The sequence below is a fragment of the Natator depressus genome, chromosome 11, assembly GCF_965152275.1.
Source record: "Natator depressus isolate rNatDep1 chromosome 11, rNatDep2.hap1, whole genome shotgun sequence".
Lineage (NCBI taxonomy): Eukaryota > Metazoa > Chordata > Testudines > Cheloniidae > Natator > Natator depressus.
This window is the reverse complement of record NC_134244.1, coordinates 69945255-69965701: the sequence shown is the minus strand read 5'-3', so window position 1 is coordinate 69965701 and position 20447 is coordinate 69945255. Positions and strand designations below refer to the sequence as shown.

The following is a 20447-nucleotide window of genomic DNA, read 5'->3' as shown; positions in this document are numbered from 1 at the left end:
GATTCCCAAGCCCTGAATAGATCTTATTTAGACGAGTTGGGGTTTAACGTTTCCTGGCAGCGTCTCACGATTGAAATCTACCGTGTGACTGCCAAACCCTTCAAGGCTCCCTTCTCGCTGCTACCGAGTCAGCCCCACGCCGTCTCTTCTGAAAAGCTCGGTGCAGAGGGTTTGCCTAGGTTTCTCGTTGCAAGGCACACACTGGGTAAGCAACTCGTGCAAAGAGAGAGGGAGACGTGTTAAGGTCACTGACATTTCATCCATAATAGCAGCTTAATACTAACTGCATCTCATAACACACACACACACACACACACACACACACACACACACCCCGCCCGAAAAAGCCTCATTTTACCCAAACGTATTGTGTGCTCATTGCTGGGTTAGCTGCCTCAGTAACTTAATTGGAATGAAACGTGAAAAATGTGTCATTTCTGAAGAATTTATGCATCACTTCCTAGAAATCTCATTGTGTTAACTAGCAGCCTACTGTGTTCTGTTTAGCAGTCATCATCGCATTTTTATGTGTCTCTGTATTATAAGTTAATGTGACCTCCTGTCTTTAGCTGATGAAAAAACGGATCCCTTCCCATAACATCTGCATCAAAACCAGGGGCTGGTAGGAAAATACTGAAATGTGCATTTCAAAATGTTCCGAGGAAACTTGCTAACTTCGCTCAGAGATGGGGAACAAAATATGTACAGAAAACGGCCTAACTACGCAGAGAGTTAAAAACCACTGCATTTAGCATAGGCAACAGCCGATGCTGCATTTTCAATCCTGTTTATTGCTTACAAATCACGTTACAAAAGAAATTTACTCTGTTTATTGGAGTGCTTAAGCAAACCCTTTTAGAATGGCAGGGGCACTGAAATGCCCGATCTCAAAAAATGACGCCTGCAAACCCTAGGTACTTACCCCCCAGGGTTAAGTGTATAATTCTGCTACAGACCTGGTTGAACACACGCTGGAGAATGGTGCTGTCACTATAGATACAGAGAGGCGGCTTAGCCCTGCATTTATGTACAAACTCATAACCTAGACAATGGTCGTGATTAATACAGAGGAGGCACTACCACAATCCAATAATCAATATTTTAATTACTGAATCTCTCTGGTCTTGGGCTGGGCAGTACAGGCCTATATTCTACTCGAGCTACACAAGGCTGCTATGTTCCCTTAAGGAGAGCAATCCGCTCCCCACGCCAAACGCCTTAATTCGGATGAAACGCAGGTAACGACCACCAGCCAGGCTCATAGTGCGACTGTTGTGCGTATGGCGCCACCTGGAGGATGCAGGGAAGATGCCGTCAAACCATACAGCAATCAGCAATTTCACTTGATTTAGAAAGCTGGGTTATGCTGTTCTGGATGTCGGCTCCTCTTAGATATTTTGCAGTGGCTGTGGATGCATGTAGATCTGAAGCTGACACGGGTCTCCTATTCTATACCTAGATTGGCAATGACGACACAGGAAGAGATATTTAAAGAGGGTGAGGTGGGAACCTATTGGGTTCTGGATGTACTGGTCAATCAGGATAGGAGAACATTGATAATAAGACAGGGGGCTTGAAATAAACTAGAATAAGTCATGGGTCATGCAAATCTCCTTTTTCCTTGCTAAGGCCATATTTCTTATCTGTGAAGGCCAGTTTACCTTCTCATTATACGTTCTGGTGGCTTATACACTGGGCTGCCAATTTATTACCTTGTCCTGTGCTTTCATTCTGAAATATGTTTTGAACACTACACTCAAATATGTACTGTTTTATTGAGTATGCCCCTCGGAGAAGTTGCCATGCTAATTATGTTAAAAAGTGCCAGTAGGATATGTGACTGCTACAGTGAAAATGTTTTTCTTCTATATGCAACCGTGCAGATGGAATATGAAAAATAAGACGGGGTGAAAACCAGACCTATCTTTGCTGGCTTGGATACAATGGTACTCAGCTCTGACACCCCTTATACCCAACCTCCCCTAGCCCCCAGATAAACCCAGCCCAAAACAAAAAACCCCCCTGAAACAATCAACTTTTAAAAAAGGTTAATGAAATCTTACAAATCAAAAACAAACACTCTCCACCAGACAGAGTTTTTACCTTTAATAGGGTGCCAGAGACTTCATGAAGTCCACCACAGACTTTAGGATTGCTATAGATTTTACATGAAAAGGTGCTCAGATAGAATGGTGATGGGCAGCAGTATGGGCGACGCCTGTTGAAGTTATGGATGCTTATGAATTGCTGGGACTATTTGGGTACTTACAGACAATCGCATGTTTAAGTACTTCGCAAAATCTGGGCATAATTCCTGTTGTCATTCCATTCTCTTGTGCATATATGCTACTGGCAACAGCCCCAGCTATTATCTAAGCCTTCAAGTGTGGAGCAGAATTTTGGTAATAGGGGCCTCTTCAGTCTAGCAAACAAAGGTATAACAAAAAGAAAAGGAGGACTTGTGGCACCTTAGAGACTAACCAATTTATTTGAGCATAAGCTGTAGCTCACGAAAGTTTATGCTCAAATAAATTGGTTAGTCTCTAAGGTGCCACAAGTCCTCCTTGTCTTTTTGCGAATACAGACTAACACGGCTGCTACTCTGAAAGGTATAACAAGATCCAATGTCTGGGAATTGAAGCTAGACAACTTCAGACTTAAAATAACAAGCATGTTGGGGCCAAATCAGAAAGCCTACGACGCACTATGAGTTATGTCTAGCAAGGGACATAGAAGGCAATAAAAATAAGTTCTTTAAATACATTAGGAGCAAGAGAAAGATGAAGGAAAGAGTAGACGTTCTACACAGTGGGGAAGGAGAGCTAATAAGACTGATGACACCAAGAAAGCGGAGATGTTTAATGTCTACTTTGCTTTAGTCTTCACTAAAAAGGTTGACGGTAACCAGATACTCAACACAACTAATACTGTATTAACAAGAAAGGAGAAGGAATGCAGCCAAAAAAGGGAAAGAACAGGTTAAAGAAAGAATGCATTCAAATTGGCAGGGCCTGATGAAATTCATCCTAGGGTACATCAGGCACTAGCTTTAGCAATCTTGGAACAGTACCTATCTTTAAAAAGGGAACAAAGAGGACCCAGGGAAGTATAGACCAGTCAGCTTAACTTTGCTACTTGGAAAGATACTGGAAAAATTGTTAAATAATCAATTTGTAAACACCTAGAGGATAATAGGGTTACAAGGAATAGCAGGCATGGAATTGTCAAGAACAAATCATACCAAACCAGCCTAATTTCCTTCTTTCACAGGGTTATTGGCCTAGTGGATGGGGGGAAGCAGTAGATATGATATATCCTGATTTTTAGTAAGGTATTTGACACAGTCCCATAGGACATTCTCATAAACAGACTCGGGAAATTTGATCTAGATGAAATTATTATAAGATGATCACAGAACTGGTTGAAAGACTGTACTCAAAGAGTAATTATCAATGGTTTGCTGTCAAACTGGGAGGACATATCTAGTGGGGTCCTGCAGAGGTCAGTACTATTCAGTATTTTAATTAATGACTTGGACAATGGCGTGGAGAGCATGCTTATAAAATTTGCAGATGATACCAAGATGGGAGGGGTTGTGAGCATTTTAGAGGACAGGATTAGACTTCAAAATGACCTTGACAAATTGGTGAATTGGGCTGATTTCACAAAGATGAGAGTCAATAAACACAAGTGCAGAGTGCTTCACTTCAGAAGGAAAAAATCAAATGCACAACTACAATATGGGGAATAACTGGCTAGGTGGTAGTATTGTTGACAAGGATCTGGGGGTTATAGTGGATCACAATATGAATTCAATATGAATATGAGTCAACAATGTGATGCAGTTGCAAAAAAGGCTAAAATTCTGGGGTGTATTAACAGGAGTATTGTATGTAAGATACCAGAGGTAATTGTTCTGCTCTACTTTGCACTGGTGAAGCCTTAGCTGTGTCCAATTCTGGGTGACACACTTTAGGAAAGAGGTGGACAAATGGGAGAGAGTCCAGAGGAAGCAACAAAAATGATAAAAGGTTTAGAAAAACCCGACCTATGAGGACAGGTTAAAAAACCTGGGCATGTTTAGTCTTGAGAAATGAAGACTAAGGGGGACCTGATTCAAATATGTGAAGGGCTGTTATAAAGAGGACGGTGATCAATTGTTCTCCATGACCAATGAAGGTAGGACAAGAAATAATGGGCTTAATTTGCAGCAAGGGAGATTTAGGTTTGATATTAGCAAAAGCTTTTTATCTCTAAGGGAGTTAAGCTCTGGAACAGGCTTCCAAGGGAGGTTGTGGTATCTCCCCATCAGGGAAGTTTTTAAGAACAGGTTGGACAAACACCTGCCAGTGATGATCTAGGTTTACTTGGTCCTGCCTCAGCACAGGGGACTGGACTTGATGACTTCTCGAGGTCCCTTCCAGCCTGACATTTCTATGATTCTATAAGGCAGTGGTTCCCAAACTTGTTCCGCCACTTGGGCAGGAAAAGCCCCTGGCGGGCCGGGCCAGTTTGTTTACCTGCCGCATCCGCCGGTTCGGCCGATCGCGGCTCCCAGTGGCTGCGGTTCGCGGCTCCAGGCCAATGGGAGCTGCTGGAAGTGGTGGCCAGTATGTCCCTCGGCCCACGCCGCTTCCAGGAGCTCCCATTGGCCTGGAGCAGCGAACCACAGGCACTGGGAGCCGCGATCGGCCGAACCTGCGGATGCGGCAGGTAAACAAACCGGCCCGGCCTGCCAGGGGCTTTCCCTGCACAAGCGGTGGAACAAGTTTGGGAACCACTGGTCTAAGGCATTAGTTTTTAACAGTTAGGGTAATTAACCACTGACCAACTTACCATGGGGTGTGGTGAATTCTCTGTCACTGGAAATCTTTAACTCAAGACTCAAGATTGGATATTTTTCTAGAAGACATGCTGTAGGCAAACTGGAATTAATTCTGGCAAGTTCTCTGGCCTGTGTTATACAGGAGGTTGGACTAGATGATCACAATGATCCCTTCTGGCCTTGGAATCTCTGAGTTCATCCCCACTTACTGGGTAAAATCCTAGCCCTACAGAAATCAGTGGGAGTTTTTGGCCATTGATGGCAATGAGGCCAGGATTTCACCTACACTTACCTATTTGCTGTAGGCTGGGATGCTTTCGAAAGGAGCCTAAGGGAGGTTGGTGCCCAGTTCCCATTGGCAGACATGAAATAGTGAAACTCATTGGGAGCTGGACACCTGGCTGTCCTTTGAAAATCCCTGCTCCAGTGCCTGAATGTAAGAGGGTTAAGGAGAGGGCAACGGCCATTAGTCTAACGCTCCATGTTTTGGTCAGAACACTATTGTTTTAAATTTTTATTAAATAGATTTAGAAAGGATCCTAAACGTCTTCCCTTAATTTTCAAACAAACACTCCCCAGCTGAGTCCTGCATTAGTCCATACCAGCGTGATCAGAGGGCCCCCGACATGTGATTAGGCTCAGTACATCGTGACACATGCTCAGAGCAGAGCTGCACTCACATGTGGTGCCAAGAGCATCTTTGGAGATACTGCAAGCTGCCTGTGGTAGGATGGAGTCATTTTAATTTTAATATAGGAATCAAAGAAAAAGTTTGTGTGTATGTAGAGTAGCCAGCTTTCAGCCACAGCCTGGTCTTTAAAGGACAATTAAAATGCTAATAGGGTTTAGTCTCTATTTAGGCTTGGAAGAATTAGATTTTTATTGGCAAATGTCAGTAAATGCTGATTTCACCATACACACACAAAGTGATGAAAAAATATTTCCATTGATAATAATCAAAATTTACAGATAGGCAAAGACAGACAAATGTTGCTTGAAAACTTATTAGAGTCAAAGTCCAGCAATTTAGAGTTTAGAATTAGGCTTGTTACAAATGGACTAGCAAATGAATAGTAAAAATAAGGCTAATTTCCTGATTTAAGGCTTTGTATATTTTGACATGTGATGTTGACAGTTTGTGCTTGAGTGGCTTATAATGCTTTGACTTTTTGAATGTTAACAGCCACTGTCATTAATTAATTGTCCGCCCCCACATAATTTCCTGCAACTTTGAAAATTTTAATTGATAAAAAATGCTTAAAGTCCATAAGTTGGTTAACCATGAAAATTTACATATATAAAATCTAAAAAGATGCTCAAAAATAAATACTGATATTATCTATCAAAATGATTTAAAAAAATAGAATTCTGCCAAGCCTTTCTATATTATAGGTTATCCTCATCAGTTTGAGCATTCTGCCAAAGGTTACAGCAGTGACTCTATTAAGGGCCAAATTTGGCTCTCTTTACTCCTGGGAGTGATACCACTGAAATCATTAGGAGTGCACATGGGTAAGATCCTGCTGATGCTTACACCAATTTAACACTATGCATATGCGTCATCTCATTGACTTCAATTAAGTTTTTGTAACACGTACTACTCATGTCTGTAATATGCTTATAACAGCGATTACTCATTTGTTAACCCTTCATAGACTATTAATAAGTGTAACCTGAACATATAATGTGATTAAAAAACATTCCATACAAATTTTCAACTGAAAGCAAATTTTTAAGTTACAGTGTAAATCCCTGAAAAACAATTATTTATAATAGAAATGACAGATCTCTAATTCTAAAGGCACACACAAAATATACTGTGATATACTCCTGAGGATCAGTTAGTAAAAGGACAGCACTTCAAACCAGTATTCCTTCAGGTTCCAGCAGCAGGTAGTTTTGTAGGGGTTTGGGCACAGGTAATAAAGGGATAAGGTAGTGGCATTTGATGCCAAACTTTTTCCGAATGGCACAACGGCACAAATGTTGCAGACCCCGAGGTGTGCATGACAGCATGAAAAAGGATTCGTAAAAGGGCAGATGCATCTGTAAAGCAAGAGAGAGTAAACCTTGAATTCAGTTTTTGGATAAGCTAGACAAAACAGAGAACTTTCAAACTGAAAATCAATAGCATGATTAGATTAAGTGAGGTAACATCATTACCGAAACTTGTTCGCATGTTAAGAAGTTTAGGTACTGGTAGGATTCTCTGAGATGAAACACACCTACAAAAGTAATTCCCATCAGAAAGGACACACAAAATTTCTGCAGGTACAACACCTCATTGTGGAAAACAGTTTTATTTTTTTGTGATTTTAAATATACTTGACAGCAGAATTCTTCATAAAGCATTAGCATGCTGACTCGAAGTATAGGGGGCATGGAGCTTCTAAGATGGCTGCTTAATCCTTGGTAGAAACAACTGCAGAATGCACAGAGAACAGCCCTTATACGCCAGCTTTCTTTTTCTTTCCAAGTGTGGCTGGGGTAGATCTACGAGGATCAAAGGATGTAGCAACAATCAACGACTGCCACTGTAGTGCTCATTGCTGCCTATATGCTGCCATCCACCAGTTGTAAACACACAAGGGTGAGATTTTAGCTGGGCTGAAGCCTGGTCTCCCTGTCTAACAATTTGATGTGCCCCCAGAAAAGGAAGGGGTGGAGATTTTAAATGTTGTAGCCCTAGGGCTTCGAAGGAGTTTGGTGCCCAGACCCCATTGACTTTGTGGGGCAAGGCTGGGGGTTTTCAAAAGATTGACAAAGGCCAGGATTGTGCTTTGTAAACCCCAGCCTTATCCCACAGCAGCTAGCTTGGCTCTTATTACCTGAGGACACAGAAACCACAGGCCTGAAATTGGTGAGCTAAGCAGCAACTCTGTTAGTGGAAGGAAGCAACAGAAATAGGGGGCGAGGTACTGCATCCATTCAAAGCAGTTCACAAATACACCAACCAACAAATGATAGATCTCTGCTGTGGTTACAGGAGCAGTGCAGAGACTGAATGCTGCCATAAAGAGGCAGCTGATGATTGCCCTGGTATGGGGCATTATGCCAGCCCCTTCTTGCCTCCTTAAAAACAAGGAGTCTGGTGGCACCTTAAAGACTAACAGATTTATTTGGGCAAAAGCGTTCATGGGTAAAAAACCCACTTCTTCAGATGCATGAAATACGCATGAAAGCTTATGCCCAAATAAATCTGTTAGTCTTTAAGGTGCCACCGATCTCCTCGTTGTTTTTAAGGATACAGACTAACATGGCTACCCCTCTGATACTTGCCTCCTTAGGCAGGGGGCATAATGGGGCTGGCTAGGAGTAGGGAGGGGGGTTCCAGGTAACAGGAGACATGATGGGAACTAGAGAGGGGGGAGTCAGAGTGCAGTATGCTTCACTGAGCTCTGGCTGAAGGAACAGTCCCTAGGGAACAATACTGGCTGGTGCTAGCTGGAGCTAGAGCTGTGCAGTGGCTCTCCGGGACTGGGACGGGTGTAACGGGGGCTTAGAGCCACTCTTGCCTTCCTTCCCTGACCTATGCCAAGTGTGAACTCAGAATATTTGAGGACTGACCCACGGTCGCAGGACTGAGCGGGGAGAGGGGATGAGAGCACATCTAAGGGTAAATCGGAGGTTTGATTGGAGCATGGGTAGGAATACCTGGGTGAGCTTTAATCTAGCTAGCGTGGCAAAAATAGTGGCAGTGAAGATGTGGTGGCACATGAGTACATATCCAGGGTCCCTGGGCAGGCATGTACAGATCACACTGTTGCATCTACACTCATATGTCTCGACTTCATGGGTGATGGAGCAGCCACGGGGAAAAATGGTGGGTGATGGAGCAGCCACGGGGAAAAATGGTAGGTGATGGAGCAGCCACGGGGAAAAATGGTGGGTGCTGAGCACCCATTGGCAGCCCCCCATCGGCTCTCCTCCACCCCCCCCAAGTGCCTCTTGACCACCGTGGGCCCCACAGATCAGTACCTCCCCCTCCCTCCCCGCGCCTCCCTCCCACTGCAATCAGCTGTTTCGCGGTGTGCAGGAGGCTGCGGGGGAGGAGGAAGGAGTGAGGATGGGACACATTCAGGGGAGGGGGCGGAATGGGGCAGGAAGAGGTGGTGCAGGTTGGAGTGGGGGTGGGGGTATGGCATTGAGGGAAGAGGTGGAGTGGGAATAGCTGGGGGTCGAGCACCCCCTGGCACAATGAAAAGTCAACGCCTGTGTCTACACTGCTGTTTTTATCCCTGCTAGCTAGATCGAATCTGGTGTGGGTATCCCTAGCTGAACTGCAATATCATCTTAGACTGTAATGTAGACGTTCCCTGAGGAGATAGAGCAGGAGGGAGGGTGGCCTTGTGATTAAGGCTGCAGCCTGGAGACCGGGGTTGTGTTCCCAGCTCTGCCATGGACTCCTTGTGAGACCCTGGGTGACTCCCTTACAGTCTCTATGTCTCAGTTCCCCCTCTGTTGTGAGGCTAGCTGCATTAAAGATTGTGTGGTGCTCAGATGCTATAATATCCACTCAGATATAGCTATCATAGATATCAAGGTCAGAAGGGACCATCATGATCATCTAGTCTGACCTCCTGAACAACGCAGGCCACAGAATCTCACCCACCCACTCCTGCGATAAACCTCTCATCTATGTCTGAGGTATTGAAGTCCTCAAATCATGGTTTAAAGACTTCAAGGTGCAGAGAATCCTCCAGCAAGTGACCCATGCCCCATGTTGCAGGGGAAGGCGAAAACCCCCCACAGCCTCTTCCAATCTGCCCTGGAGGAAAATTCATTCCTGACCCCATATATGGCGATCAGCTAAACCCTGAGCATATGGGCAAGATTCACCAGCCAGATACCCAGGAAAGAATTCTCTGTAGTAACTCAGATCCCACCCCATCTAACATCCCATCACAGGCCATTGGGCCTATTTACCATGAATATTTAAAGAACAATTAATTGCCAAAATCTTGTTACCCCATCATATCATCTCCTCCATAAACTTGTCATCCTAAGACCATATGTCAGAGATTGCTAGTGCAAACTATCTAGACCTATAACAGGGTTCAAAAAAGAACTAGATAAGTTCATGGAGGATAGGTCCATCAATGGCTATTAGCCAGAATGGGCAGGGATGCAAAACCATGCTCTGAAGTGTCCCTAGCCTCTGCTAGAAGCTGGGAACGGGCAACTGGGATTTCACTTGATGATGACCCGTTCTGTTCATTCCCTCTGGGGCACCTGGCACTGGCCACTATTGGAAGACAGGATACTGGACTAGATGGACCTTTGGTCTGACCCAGTATGGCCACTCTTATGTTCTTATCTAGGGATCATGGTGCCATGAGTTTCTGTATACCAATGCTGCAAAGCTGCAATAATCATCTCATGTTCTAACAGGGTCTCTGCCATCTTCACTCTTCAGTATTTCATCTTTTCAGTGTTCTCTCACAAATCTCACCAGAAAGGGACAACGTCATTTCTAGAAACAGCAGCAAAACGGCTCACACTGAATTCTTCCTGAACTTCTAAATTTTGTTGAGTGAATCCAGCACGTATGAAAGGGACAAGCTTGACCAGACCCCTCTGTATGTCCATGGCAGAGAGACAGCATTAGAAGTGCAAGTGCTTCCCCCACTCTTCACACCAATGTAACCTCAGCTGGGACCTGGAGGAATCTCTCCTAGGAACGAGATTGTCGTTCAGATTTCAGTCCTTGGCTTCCCTGCTACATAAAGGCAAATGGTTTCATGATGTGGAAACCTGCATACTAGTAGCTGGCCTGAGACCATCTATTTATTTCACAAACAGGCATCAGAGGGTAACAACTTTTGATCACTATTAATCTTATTATAGGTATGCCTGGCAAGGGTCCTGTAGAAAAAATAGTATGTAATGAAGACTATCTTAATGCATATGTCCAAAAGGGGTTGAGTTAAAGTTGCCAGGCATTGCCTAACTATTGAATGCTTGCCTTTGCAATGTTCCTTTAATGTAGGGGTTTTGTGTGTGCAATTATTTCTAGTACAGTAATGCTTAGAGATGCAGACCAAAATTGGGACCTCATTGGGCTCGGTACTGTACAAACATATGGTAAAGAGACAGTCCTCACTCCACAGCATTTACAATCTAACTAGACAAGGGGTGGGAAGGGACAGAGTGGCTCGTGCAAGGTCCCGCAGCAGGTCAGTGGCACAGCCAGTCTCCTGAGTCCTCGGTAAGTGCCACACCCATTGTACCATGCTGCCTCCAGCTTGGATCGGAGGTAGAACTGACCTAGAGGACTCAGTGTATTTCCCTTTACTCTCAGCTATTCACTGCCACGCCATTATTTTTGTTACTTTCCAACATTTAAAAAAACAAACAAATGAAAACTGAAGCTATTCTGACCCTCTCTCTTAAAACTGACATTTAGCTAAAAAAGACAGGATTTGTACAGATTCTCAATATGGAGAAAACTGGAAAGAACATTCAAAACAAGTGGTTGATTGTTGGCCCTTTTGATTGTAACTTTGTATGGTTGGATTTGCACTGACCATTGCCACTCATTTCTGTGTCATCAGTGCAGGACTTGCAGGGAAGTGATGTCACAAATGCACGTATTGGTTACCACGTTGGGCTTTATTGTGCTCTCATGCTGGTGTAAATCAGGAGTAACGCTTTTTGAACTGATGGCGTTAATCCAGTGTAAAACTCAAGAGATGAAATTTAGGTCTGTTCTATATAAAATGTTCCCAGAGTAAACATTCTTTTTTTAAGGTCAGTTTTAACAAAGTTTAATATTCATTTTGGAGTTGCTCCTTTCCATCTGTGCCGTCCGCTGGAAACTGTACTTGCCCTTGATGCCATTTGGCTATTTTCATTTTTAGAGCAGGATCCTAAGCTACTGGGTGCAAAGCAGGGGCTCGATTTTTCATTGCCTTGCACCTTATCTGGTTATTTACATCTGTGCAGGGTAGGTATAAGAGGCAACCATTCTGATGGTGGGAGTGGTGTGGGAAGGAACCTGCAGTGCTCAAGGTCTCATGATGGCACGGCCTCAGGCACTGTGGGATATGAACCCATGCCTTAGGAGGCAAAACTGTGCCACTGGCTATATGCCTATCTAAGAAACCAGCCCACAGCTTTCCTACCTGAAATATCTCCTCTGGAATAGCCTCCCGCCACTGCTCGGAGATGGGGACTTGAGAGTAGGAATTGAAGAGGATTTCAATGATCTCTGGCACAGATGCACAAGACCTCAGCACCTAGAAGAACAAATGCAGAGGTGATGTTGTGAGGTTTCACTGGGGGTGCTGTACACTCAGTGCTGAAACTCTTAAAAATCCCAAATGGGACGACTGGAGGTTTCACTTTTCATCATCTCACTAGATGAAAGGATGAGAGGTTCCACCAATGACAGCCTAATTATCTGTGTAAACTTAGCCAAGGCACTTGGGAATGGTGCACACAACATTAAAAGAAGAAGTTCTGCTCTGTAGCAAGTCCCTAAATCTCCTTCATATGCAAAAATCATTGGAAGGCTTGTTTTTATTGTGAGGTTATTTTCACTGGATGCACCATTTGCTTTTTCAGCGAGAAGTCCTTGTGGTACCTTAGAGACTCAAATTTATTTGGGCATAAGCTTTTGTGGGCTAGAACACACTCATCAGAACCCATGAAAGCTTATGCCCAAATAAATTTGTGAGTCTCTAAGGTGCCACAAGGACTCCTCGTTGTTTTTGCTGGTACAGACTAACATGGCTACCACTCTGAAACCATTTGCTTTTTGTTTACACTCTTTGCTTGTACATAAGCCAGGATAATATTTTCTTTATGCTTTGAGGTAAAAATCAATGAAATGCAAAGCTATAGCAAGACTACTCTGATGACAACAATACCAAGTTGCTATGCCATGGCTCTGTGATAGATTAGATAGATCGGGCACTCTGTTTCTTAGCCTCCACAACAGAGCTAGTTTCAGCCTATCCTAACCCTTTCCCCCTTACCCTCCTATAGACTTCATACACCCATCACCACAAAGCATTTCATTCACATTTTAATGTTCATTACTCCAGGCAGCACGATCCCAGTGAAAGGTTCCCCCCTCTCAAATCAGATTGAATTTGAGCACTTTCAGAGGCCATCAAAAAGTCATCCCTTTACAAAGCAAAGCACGCTGGGTAAAATTTTAAGAAGTGTCTAGATGACTTAGGTGTCTAAGGCCAATGAAAGATTCTCAGCAGGATAGGAGCCTCTCTGATCACTGAAATAAGTTTCCAGCATGTATTTAATTAACATAAACATGGAGGGCAATAAGCCCCTGCACTTTTGAAAACTTTACCCTCTGTCCGCATGTGACCAACATTGCTCATTAAAATGTGATTTAAAGCCAAATGATGTGTGACGTTAAGGGCCTGATCCTGAGAGACACACAGCGCCTCTCAAGGTCAGGCCCCAAATGAGGCGGCAAAAAATATACAGGGTGTGATTCACTACTGTGTGACTTAGACTATGTCTACACGGCGCACCTTTCAGTGACACGGCTGTGCTGCAGCCGTGCCGCTAAAAGGCGCGCAGTGCAGCTGCTGTTTGTCGGCTGGAGAGCGCTGTTCACACCGATGCTTTTCATCAGCAAAACTTTTGTTGTTCGGGGGGGTGTTTTTTTCACACCCCTGACTGACAAAAAGTTTGGTTGTTCAGGTTCCAGTGTAGACAAAGCCTTAGTGGAGGCACACCAGCATCAGACTGGACTAACGCAGTGCTGAATTGGGCACAAAGAAAAAAAAAATCACACCGTACACAGTTGTTCACATGAATTCTTAGTGTAGCTGCACTGACTTCAGTGAAGTTACCCCAGGGAGGAACATCACAGATTTTGATACAGATGGATAAATAGAACAACCCAACCTTGCCTCCTTCCCAAACCCAGAACTATTTGTTTATGTCAGGGGATGTGATGGTCCTTTAAGTCCCCAAAGGAACTAATTAGCTGCCTCCCAGGGTTCAGGTCATAGCTGCAGGTCACCTAGTCCTTAGATCAAAGGCCAACAAGCAGCTAAATGCGGACACAGCTCTAGCTGCTTGCAAGGAGCAGGTAGGCACCTGCACAAGGCCCCCAGCTCAGGGGAGAAGGTCCTAGAAAGGGGCCAAGCAGCTGGACATGGTTTACCTGTTTAATTTATCTTGGGCTTTTTTTTTGTTTTGTGAAAAAAATTGACATCCTGCTGCAGTTTGAGAGCTTTTATTTGATGCCCTACCTGGCTTAGAGTTTACCAGCTAAATGCTCCCAGCTCTGTTGGTTCTTCCTACACATGTGTGAGCACAGAGTAGCCTGTGTACATGGGACAGAGTTCATAACTCAGAAGCCTTCTAGGGCCAGGTTAAGATCTAGGGTAACTCCGTTTTCTTCACTGGAGTTACCCAGAGGAAATGTTTAGTCCTCAACATGTAAGTTAACTGAATATGTGTTGGCAACGTATTTAAAGTTTGTAACCTGCTTTGGGTGCCATATTCAAATGACAAGTTTCTTAAGAAAAGGATGTAAATCTACCGCAAGAAATGTTTCCCTCTCAACATGGAAACTAACAGTCACTATTATCATGCTGGGGAACGTTTTCCAAAGCGCTTCTGTTGATTTAGGCTCTTCAGGCCTGTAAGCATGTGGGACTCACCCCTGCGGCGCCTCCTGCTGGGGTCCTGGGAATTAGCTCTACTTCCAGCCTTGGAACACCCTCTGCAGGCCGGTGTTCCATTTACGCCGGGCCCCCGTGTCCCTCCCGGACGCAGTACCCCTTGTACGTTGGGGTGCTGCCCTCTGGCAGTAACCCCTCACTTGCAGGGTCTCCCCTCCCTGGGGAACCCCCACCCCCTATCCCTACCTTGCCTCAGTTGTAGGCTACTGCCAGTCACCAGCTAGCCCCCGCGCCCTGGGGCAGACTGCAGTATGAGCCACTCATCACAGACAAGGTTGGGTTTGGACCTGCTGCCTCTGTCTAACCTTGGGCTGTCCCCTGCAACCCCAGTTCCTGTTGGGGCTAATACTAGGCCACAGCCTGGGGCTTTCCTGGCTGGAGCTCCCCAGCCCCGCTCCAATCTAGGTACTCTGCTTAGGTCCCTGCAGCCAGGTCCCTCCCTCTCACAAGCTAGAGAGAGTCTCTTGAGCCTCAGCCCAACAGCCCCTTTATAGGGCCAGCCGAGTCTGCCTGGGGCGTAGCCACAGCAGAGGCTGCCTCCCAATCAGCCCAGCCTAAGGCTCCCAGCCCCAGCCCTCTCCAAAGGCTGGCTTTTAACCCCTTTGGGCTGGGAACGGGTGACCGCCCCGCTACAAACCTCTTGTTGAGGTTCTGGCTGCACTTTTCCCCACACTTGTTCCTCTTTGGCCACATGAAGTTGCGAGATCTCCTCGTCAACCTCCTCCTGGCTCTGGCCAAAGTCTCCATCTACAATACCAGGAGGAGGATGTTGGACAAGGGAGTGCTCTGCGACTGCGGGGCCTATTTCCGTTCCTCCCTAGTTTCACGCATCCGGGCAGAGTTCCACTGGGCAGTGTCCGCTGGCTCCCTTGACAGCTTTGAGGAGCAGTGGGCGCTGTCCAGGGTTCTCTGCTCGGTGTCCTCATCCGGTATCCTCATTTTGAACCTCTGACCCTCACTCCGGTCCCTGTTTTTCATTAGTTGTCCCCCATAATAAGTTGGTCCCTGGGTCCAGTGGTCCCTCCCGCTAGGCTGGGGGAGGGGCCTTTAGCAGTGGGTGGGCTTGCGCCTGCCCATCTCCTGGGTTTTTCCCATACGACCCTGCTACAAGGCCCATTTTCAAAAGTGACTTAGGAACCTTCATCTCATTGCAAATTAGTGGAGCTCAGGTTTCTAAGTCCATTTTGCAAAGCTCCAGTGACTTGAAATGAGGAGTAAGTCACTTCTGAAAATGGGACTTCAGAGCCTAAGTCACTTAGGTGCTGTTGAAAATGTTACCCACTGTCACTACACGCGAGGTGAGTGGGGCGCTATTAGCTTATTGTTCCCGTTCCTACATTGACTAGAACTGCTCACCACTCTCTCAGCAGCCAGCTGAGTGCTGACATCGGCCTTTTGAAAGAGGCTTTGTCCTCCCTTCTTTAAAAGAAACGTGTGAGTGAATTTAGTGCTCAGGCAAGGTGCTGGGTGGCTGGCCTCAGAGGGCTAATTCCTCTGCTTAGTTACAGACCAGGGACAATACAGGCAGTTACATTGCAAGTTTCAGCCCTCACTGCCCCACCGCAGCCAAAAGGGTCACTTCAAAGGGGGCTAAGAGAGCAGGTCAGTCTCTGCTGAGATGGCCAACAAGGATGCCAGTGCTGTGATGTGAACTCCTGTCCGCTGAAAACTTGCCTGAACCACCAAATCCTTTTCACATAGGCCACTGCACAGCCCTGGGCTGCTAACTGCCCTCAGCCATTACTGGCCTGGATTAGAACTAGCAATCAGTTGGCCAACCTTACTGTAGCCCTTTACCGATCCCCTTGGAAAAGGCTTGCTGGTATTTAAGCTGGCTAACTGCCTCTGCCTCTAGCCAATGCGTGAGACGGTACCTTCCCGAAGGCCATAGGCCAGATTTTTTGGGAGCCATGGTTCAGCAATGTCTGCACTGTGAGATGTGGCCTCAGTTGCTGCTTGAAGGCTGCAGTCTGTAGGATACAGGACAGGGGGGAGACTCCGTTGTAGTCAATGGCATTCACATCCGCTTTATTCTGCAGCAAAAACTGGACCAAGCTGTGACTGGCATTCTTGCAGGCTTTGTGGAGTGGACTCTTCTCCTCTTCATCTGTGGTGTTGACATCTGCTCCGTACTTTACTAGCAATCTGCACACCTGCAAGTAGCTTCCTTGCTCCGCTTGTTCTTTTGCCTGTCCGCAAGTCACACTGAGTGCTGTTTCTTCCCTACTGTTCTTCCTATCCGCACTAGCGCCGTACCTCAAGTACAGGAGAGCATGATCATAGAGGCCATGTTTAGCTGCTATGTGAAGGGGTGTCTCCTGTGTCTCTTCACTTGGTAGATCAACCATCGCACCATACTTCACCAGCAGTTTCGCACATCTGTAATGAAGTGACATGGCCATTTACTGAAGGAGAAATGGAAGCTGAGTTGTTTGACTTGGTTATTATTGGGCCATCTTTGCCACCTCCCATTAACGAGACCGCTAAGATTAGAGAAAACAGATCTACCAGCCCATAAGCTCTTGGGTGGCCTCCACTGACTTCTGATGGGACTTGTGCTCCTAATTCACTTAGGTACTATTGGCATGATGGGACACTAGGTTGAAGGAATGGAAACAATGTGGTTAAGGCTGGGGTGGCCCACCTTGACGGGGTGCCGACGCTCATACGAACAGCCTTTATTTAAAAAAGAACTGAAATGTACTGTAAATTGTGTTTTCTTTAAGAGCAACGCACAGAAAAATCAGCCGTGTCTGCCTGAGATGGTGGCAGATGCAAGGCAGCCAGCGCATGCTGGGCCACCAGAAGGGGTAAAAATGGGGTGTATGCTGTTTTAGAAAACACTCTTAACTTGCTACTTTTCGCCAGTGTAGAAGAAATGAGTCTTTTGGCGAGTACTGGAGGAGGGAGTGGGGGACGCTTGGCAAGCCAGCGCTGTGTGGGCATCCTGTGTATTGAGGGTGGTGTGGAGGAGCGGGGGGAAGCATAGAGATGAAACTGGAGAAAGGAACGAGGCGGGCATCCTGGGTGGGCTGGGATGTGACCTGAGAGGAGGTCTGAGACAGAGTGGTTTGTAGGGTCTGGAAAGGGAGAACAAGAAGGTTAAGCTTGATGCAGCGAGGAAAGGAGAGACAATGGAGGCATTAAATGGGGGTAGATGCTGTGGTCAAATCAGTGGGTGAGATAACTGTGTTTTGAAAGGGGTGGTGGCCAGGACCGGGGTTCGGACACCGTCCCACCCAGGATAGGGAGCCCAGCACCAGGCTGCATCATCACATTGCTGTGTCCGGAAGGGGCTCCACACACAAGGGAGCCTGCTCAGAATAAGCACTGAGGGTGATGTGCAGGCAGAGCTCTCGGAGCCTGGCAGACAGCACGGCATTGGTGACTTCACCTTGAGGCAAACACCCCTTGGCCCAGTGTAGAGCGCCCTCTGTTCTTCAAACAGGGGTTGTTAAAAGCTGTGAGTCATCAGACCTGGTAAGTCTCCTCCAAAGACATCCAGTTTCCAGCCCCCTCTGCTGGGCTTTTCAGGCAACCTCTCGGGAACCCCAGAGAGGGAGCCTGAAATGATCCCAAAGGCTCTGCATCCTGGCAGGGATGGCTTCCTTGCTTCCCTCTCCCTTATCTATCCAAGGTACTTACATGTCCTTCATCCCCTCAGCGTTTAAAGCATTTATCCTCACAATACTCTCATGTGGTAGTGCAGAGCTGTTATCCCCAGACAGAGGGGGACCTGCAGCAAGGAGAGGCGAAGCGATGGCCACAGAGGAAGGCTGTAGGGGAGTAGGGAATTGGACCTGGGTCTCCCTGGCAGAGCTACCCAACAGCTATGGTTTCCCTGCAGAGCCAGCTGGTCAGCGGGGGGTGGGGGTGGGGACAGCAGGCTGCGGTGCAGAGTAGGGGGCAGACAGGAAGCTCATCAGCAGATGAGCAGATGGGGAGGGAGCAAGGTTCTGGTTCTCCCTCCCCAGAAAATACTCCACAGGGAGAAGGGGGGATCCCCTGGCCCTGCCAGATCTTAGGGGAAAAGGTCTTGTTGCCTCAGGCAAGACAGGAAAATCAGGGGTGAGGGGGGAAGGTGAAACTCAAGGAGGAAGAAAAGGAGGACTTGTGGCACCTTAGAGGCTAACACATTTATTTGAGCATAAGCTTTCGTGAGCTACAGCTCACTTCATCGGATGCATTCAGTTTTTTTCCACTGAATGCATCCGATGAAGTGAGCTGTAGCTCACGAAAGCTTATGCTCAAATAAATTGGTTAGTCTCTAAGGTGCCACAAGTCCTCCTTTTCTTTTTGCGGATACAGACTAACACGGCTGCTACTCTGAAACCTGTCAAGGAGGAAGGAGGAGCATAGGGGAGGGGGGTGTTAGAGAGGATTATGGAAATGTGGTCATGCATATTCACTAAGCATGCATATTGGGGTACTATTTGCATAATCCTCCAAATCTGCAGCCTTATTAACACTGGAGCAAGGTGAGAGCAGCTCGCTTCCTGCATGCTATGGCTGTGCCTAGCAGTTAGCTAACCTCTGCAGCTTTTGGGACTATGGTCCACACAGCCACCCACAAGTGCTTTCCAGGCACGGGGAGAAAGGTGGTCTTCTTTGGCTTATGTGAAAGAGTCTTCTATCCCCAGCTGTTTAAAAGTTAAGGCTGTGACTCTGGCTGATTGCTGTAAGTGCAAACATTGGGCTAAGGTCCAGAGCCTTGTCCACACAAGGAGAAAGGAAGGGCACTGGTCGGAAAGGTTCACACTCAATACCAACCCCAGGCACTTTACAAATGTTGAGTGTAAGTGCCTGGTTGCAATGCCTTGGGCCATGATCAGGTCTGGCTGTGTCAGTGTAGCCTGCTGTGGTTTCTTCTTCCTATGGATGGGGAGCCACAAGCAGTGAAGCAACGATGCTTCAGCCAGTCCTCCCAGTGCCACCCCTACACAGCAAGGGCTCTGGGCACTACATAGTAGGTGCTCCTGGAGACCCGCGTCCACTGGTACAGGCAAGGTTACAAGGCGGGCACCGCATGTGGATGTGCCAGAAAGGTTTTGTCAAAATCAGTGTTGCTCTGGAGACACGTTAAACTATTGCAAGGACACATGAGACAATCAGCCAGTTCACGCAATCAATGTGTCTGCAGTCATTTCATCTCTTGGTGTAGATAACAGCCCCGGAGTGTTATGCAGACTATCCATATAATCCAACTCTTGTCTGACACGTATGCCTTAGGGCAAGGGTCTGTGAGTAGGCGGTAGGTGGGAGGCAGTGTGGAAAGGCAAGGTTCTTTATATAGATGTCAGCTGTAAGTGAATCAGGGAATGAGTCTCAGCTGAAAACATCAAACCCACTGTCTGGACCTTGGCTGCTGGTGGTCAAGGCTGTTCACACTGGTATTGAGCCAGAATAACTAGAAGGGAACAAAACTTCTATAGCTACTTAATGCATTGACTTGGGCTGCTTTGAGACACACGGGGTGCTGTACATGGGCAGGTTTGGCATTAAAAATGCTTTCTCCACCCATTTCTGACAGTGCCACTTAAGTGACCAAAACTACCGCCTATGCCTTCTCCAAGTTTCAGAAACTAGTAAGGTGCTGAAACATATTCCCTGGCTCTCCAAATGTAGCGTAACTTTACTCACACTAGAATGGTCTATTTCCAAATTGTTGCCAGAGAAATCTCTCAATAGCCTTGCATCAATGGGAGAACAGATGTTTAAATTGTGAGGTTAAAACTTTGAGTTGGAAGAGAATTGGGGCATGGGTGGCAATTATCCAACAAGAACTACTTTTCCAGTTTGTTGTCTTCCTTGATCAAGCTCTGCAGTCTTTCCTGAGTCCCTCCTTATTCAGACAGAAATCCCACTGATGTCTATGGGAGTTTTGCTTGAATAAGGAATGTAGGATTTCACCCCTTGTGTGTACTGCAGGGGAACACTTCCTTTCTTGGTTCAAGCCC

General features: G+C 46.3%; 1 protein-coding gene across 2 annotated transcripts in view; it reads right to left on the bottom strand.

Annotated features, from left to right (window-relative positions):
• Positions 1 to 4940: 4940 nt before the first annotated feature.
• The window catches only part of ASB18 (ankyrin repeat and SOCS box containing 18), a 40182-nt gene continuing 24675 nt past the window's right edge, over positions 4941 to 20447 (bottom strand). Inside the window, exons 3-5 of one of the 2 annotated variants that reach the window (XM_074968158.1) lie at positions 16365 to 16869; positions 11950 to 12063; positions 4941 to 6871 (exon numbers count right to left, since the gene is read on the bottom strand). In XM_074968158.1, coding sequence (XP_074824259.1) covers positions 6686 to 6871; positions 11950 to 12063; positions 16365 to 16869 — 805 coding nt within the window. In that variant the 3' untranslated portion in view covers positions 4941 to 6685. Of the gene's footprint in view, positions 6872 to 10731; positions 12064 to 16364; positions 16870 to 20447 lie in introns of those variants that run through there. The other variant, XM_074968157.1, reaches the window with a different exon arrangement.